The sequence below is a fragment of the Mus pahari genome, chromosome 9 (assembly GCF_900095145.1).
Source record: "Mus pahari chromosome 9, PAHARI_EIJ_v1.1, whole genome shotgun sequence".
In the NCBI taxonomy this organism is placed as follows: Eukaryota; Metazoa; Chordata; class Mammalia; order Rodentia; family Muridae; genus Mus; species Mus pahari.
Window position 1 is genome coordinate 19,080,699 of NC_034598.1, and position 3,416 is coordinate 19,084,114.

Sequence of the window (3,416 nt, forward strand, 5' to 3'; positions counted from 1 at the left end):
GGTTAGCCCTCTCTGAGGGGAAGGAGGGTGCTCAGGGGTTAGCCCTCTCTGAGGGGAAGGAGGGTGCTCAGGGATTTGCAGCAGTGTTTTCAGCACACACTTGTGGACCTGACCTTGTTTATTCACTCTTTTGCTATTTTCACCTAAAATTTTTGGCAAGATGCTGGTACAGTGCTTCAAAATACCAAATTAAAACTGAACCAATCAGTTTCAGTGACAGCATGGAGCACATTTCCAAGGAAAGCATGCTAACAATAATAGTACCACTTAAGTAGAACATACTTGTGATAATACTGGCAACATAAAGACCCTGAAGGCAGGGAAGGCCTCCTTACCTCTGAACAGAAGTTACCAGCTCCTTTTCCTTCTTCTTCTGACGCAGTAGCTGTGCTTCTTTATCTTGACATTGCTTCTTAATTTCCTCAAGCTCCTTCTCTGTGTCTATCAAAGTCTCTTGCAAATTCTTGTTTTTTTCCTCAAGAACTTGAAGCTAAGGAAACATGTTTACAGTTTATGTATGGTGCATGCAGTACTAAAAATACTGCAATAAAATTATTTTATTCTCCAGGTTAAACAGGTTTTTTGTTTGTAATCTATTATGTGAATATGTTGGAAGAGTGGGATTATGAGGAAGAAGACTGTAAATACTTAAAACTTTATTTTTATAAAGTGTGGTCAAATGCAAAAAATATAAAATTTATCATCATAACATCATCATGTCTGCATGTATAACTCTTTAGTATTAAGTCCATTCAGATTGTTATTTTTGACAATTCTAGAAGTAACAAAATATCCCTGTACCCATTACATTTCTTTCCAATCACTGTTCATCCCATTCCACGGCATCCTACTCCACTACTCTGTGTCTCAGAAGGCTGACTGCCTTTACATCTCATGTAATATAATCATCCAATGTTGCCTGCTCATGGCTGGCTTATTTTACTATACTTTATTATAAAAGGTTCTCCAGGTTTATTCATGCTGAAAAATGTGTTACAGTTCCTCCTTTTTAGACCCTATAATATTCTATTCTATGTATTACTATCTATTGTGTATCTATTCATCTACATGTAGGCACCTCATTGGTTCCATTTTCTGACTATTGTGAAAACATGCTTTGTTTATTTACTGCTGCCTCTTCCTGATCAAGTAATCTATGGCCCTTAAGTACCTCCTTTTATATAATCTCGCTTACTTTTATAATTTAAAATCAAAATAAAATGAAGAATCTGTCTATGTACATCCTAAAATTATGTAAATAATTCTCAGCTGTGGATTTTTACCCCCACAAGAAATGGACAAATGTCCACTGTCATTTGCTTTAGGAGAGAGAAGCTGCACTGTGATCCTCTAGGAGGTAGAGGCCAGCGGGACTGATTACAAGGAGTAGACATCCCACAGTGAACACATCCCATAGTGCACAAGGCACACTGCACAGAAATGCTTCTGCTCCTCAGATGTTGTCTGTGCCAAGGGTGGAAACCCATGGCTTCGAAGGACTTCGAATGGGAGTGAATGTATGTCTCAAAAGTCGTCACCAGAATAGGCAAGAGACATGTAATGAGTTACCCAGAAAAGAAAACAGAAGCCAAAGGAGGGAACGCACACTATATATCCAGATATATTAAAATTACAGTAAGATTAAGAACAATGAAAAAAATCTATACAGATATTCAAAACTCTTGAAAATCCTTCAATCTCAGAGAACACTAGAGAAAACCAAAACTAGAGTGAATGTGGATATGAAGTAGAGTTAACAGCTAGTTTAGAAACTACTGCCTTCTAAAAATAAAATGTTAGAGACCAAAAAGATGGCTCAGCAGACAAAGGTGCTTTGCAGCACAGGCCAGACAACTGATTTTGATGCCTGGATCCAGAAAAGGTGGGACAGAACCAACTCCACAGAGTTGTCATTTGATCTCCAAACACATCACAGATGCACACAATAAATAAAAAGTAAAGTATAAAAGTGGAACCTTAAAACAGTTACCACATAGGATTATTACAAAGGTAATCATATATTAAAAACAAAGGACGGATCCATTTATTTTTCTATGAACAGTTTTAGAATCAATTATGTCTTAGAAGCAGTATGCAATTTCTTTTTTTCCCACTTTTATTAGATATTTTCTTCATTTACATTTCAAATGCTATCCCGAAAGTTTCCTATACCCTCCCCCTGCCCTGCTCCTCAACCCACCCACTCCCACTTCTTGGCCCTGGTGTTCCCCTGTATGGGTCATATAACGTTTGCAATACCAAGGGGCCTCTCTTCCCAATTATGGCCGACTAGGCCATCTTCTGCTACATATGCACCTAGAGACACAAGCTCTGGGGGTACTGGTTAGTTCATATTACATTTTTAAGTCTATGATCTTAAAGGAGACATTTCACAACAGGCTGTAAGAATGTCTAAGTAGCCAAGATTGACTTCCACACTGGGTCCATGCATCTCAACCCTCTAAAGGCCCGAGATTCCAAGCTTGCACTAATATGCATGACTTCCTGTGTCTGATATTCTATCCTTGTTTTCAAGAACTCACGAACATCTGTATTAGTTTTATATTTAAGATCTTCTACTTGGAATGCTGTTTCATTTTCCACTCTTTGCTATAGTGCCATTTAAAAGCTGCTAGTCTCTGCTCCACTGTGAAAATTTGTTTTTCTTATGCTCTAACTCAACATATGGTTTCCTTTATTTCAATTGGCTTAAGACTGGATTTTACTAGTTTTATTATTTTTAAGTTCTATGGGGAAATACAACTAATATAACCTTTATTGATTTATTTAAACAGTCTTTATTTAAAAGCCTTCTCTTAATAAATATTACTGTATTTTACATGCCCAGTTCCTAAGTGTCATAGAGATATAATCAGTTTTGTAGTGGTCTTTTAAATTGTGAGAGCTATTAGAAATNTGAATAAATTGAGACATTTACTTTCAAATAGCAGGTTATTTGGCTTGCTTATAATGAGCCATCTGAGTTACTGCTGTTTATAATAGCGTCGAACTGAGTTTATTGCTGTGTCCTCAAAGAAGTTTATCTCTGGCAAAGAAGCACTTCATTTGCCAGAGGTCACACTGTAAGCCTGGAGGTTGTTAACAAATGCTCAAATTGATTGGCATGCCATTCACCACATAAGAGACTCAGTAAATACCTTCTGAATGTTACTAATTCTTAACATAAGGAAACACCGTCATTGCTTCATTTTTTTGTTTGTTTGGTATTTTTGTTTTTTTCCAATTTTTATTAGATATTTACTTCATTTACATTTTAAATGCTATCCCCAAAGTCCCCTATGCCCTCCCCCCTCCCCACTCACCTACCCAATCACTCCCACTTCTTGGCCCTGGTGTTCCCCTGTACTGGGGCATATAAAGTTTGCGAGACCAAGGGGCCTCTCTTCCCAATGATG

The 3,416-nt window shown here is 37.4% G+C and overlaps 1 protein-coding gene across 2 annotated transcripts in view; it reads right to left on the minus strand.

The window, feature by feature from the left end:
- Positions 1-3,416, minus strand: part of Cep85l (centrosomal protein 85 like) — a 108,259-nt gene that overhangs the window by 17,474 nt on the left and 87,369 nt on the right. For both annotated transcript variants that reach the window (XM_021204887.2, XM_029542186.1), the window contains one exon: positions 336-490. In XM_021204887.2, the coding sequence (XP_021060546.1) occupies positions 336-490 (155 nt within the window). The remainder of the gene's footprint in view (positions 1-335; positions 491-3,416) is intronic.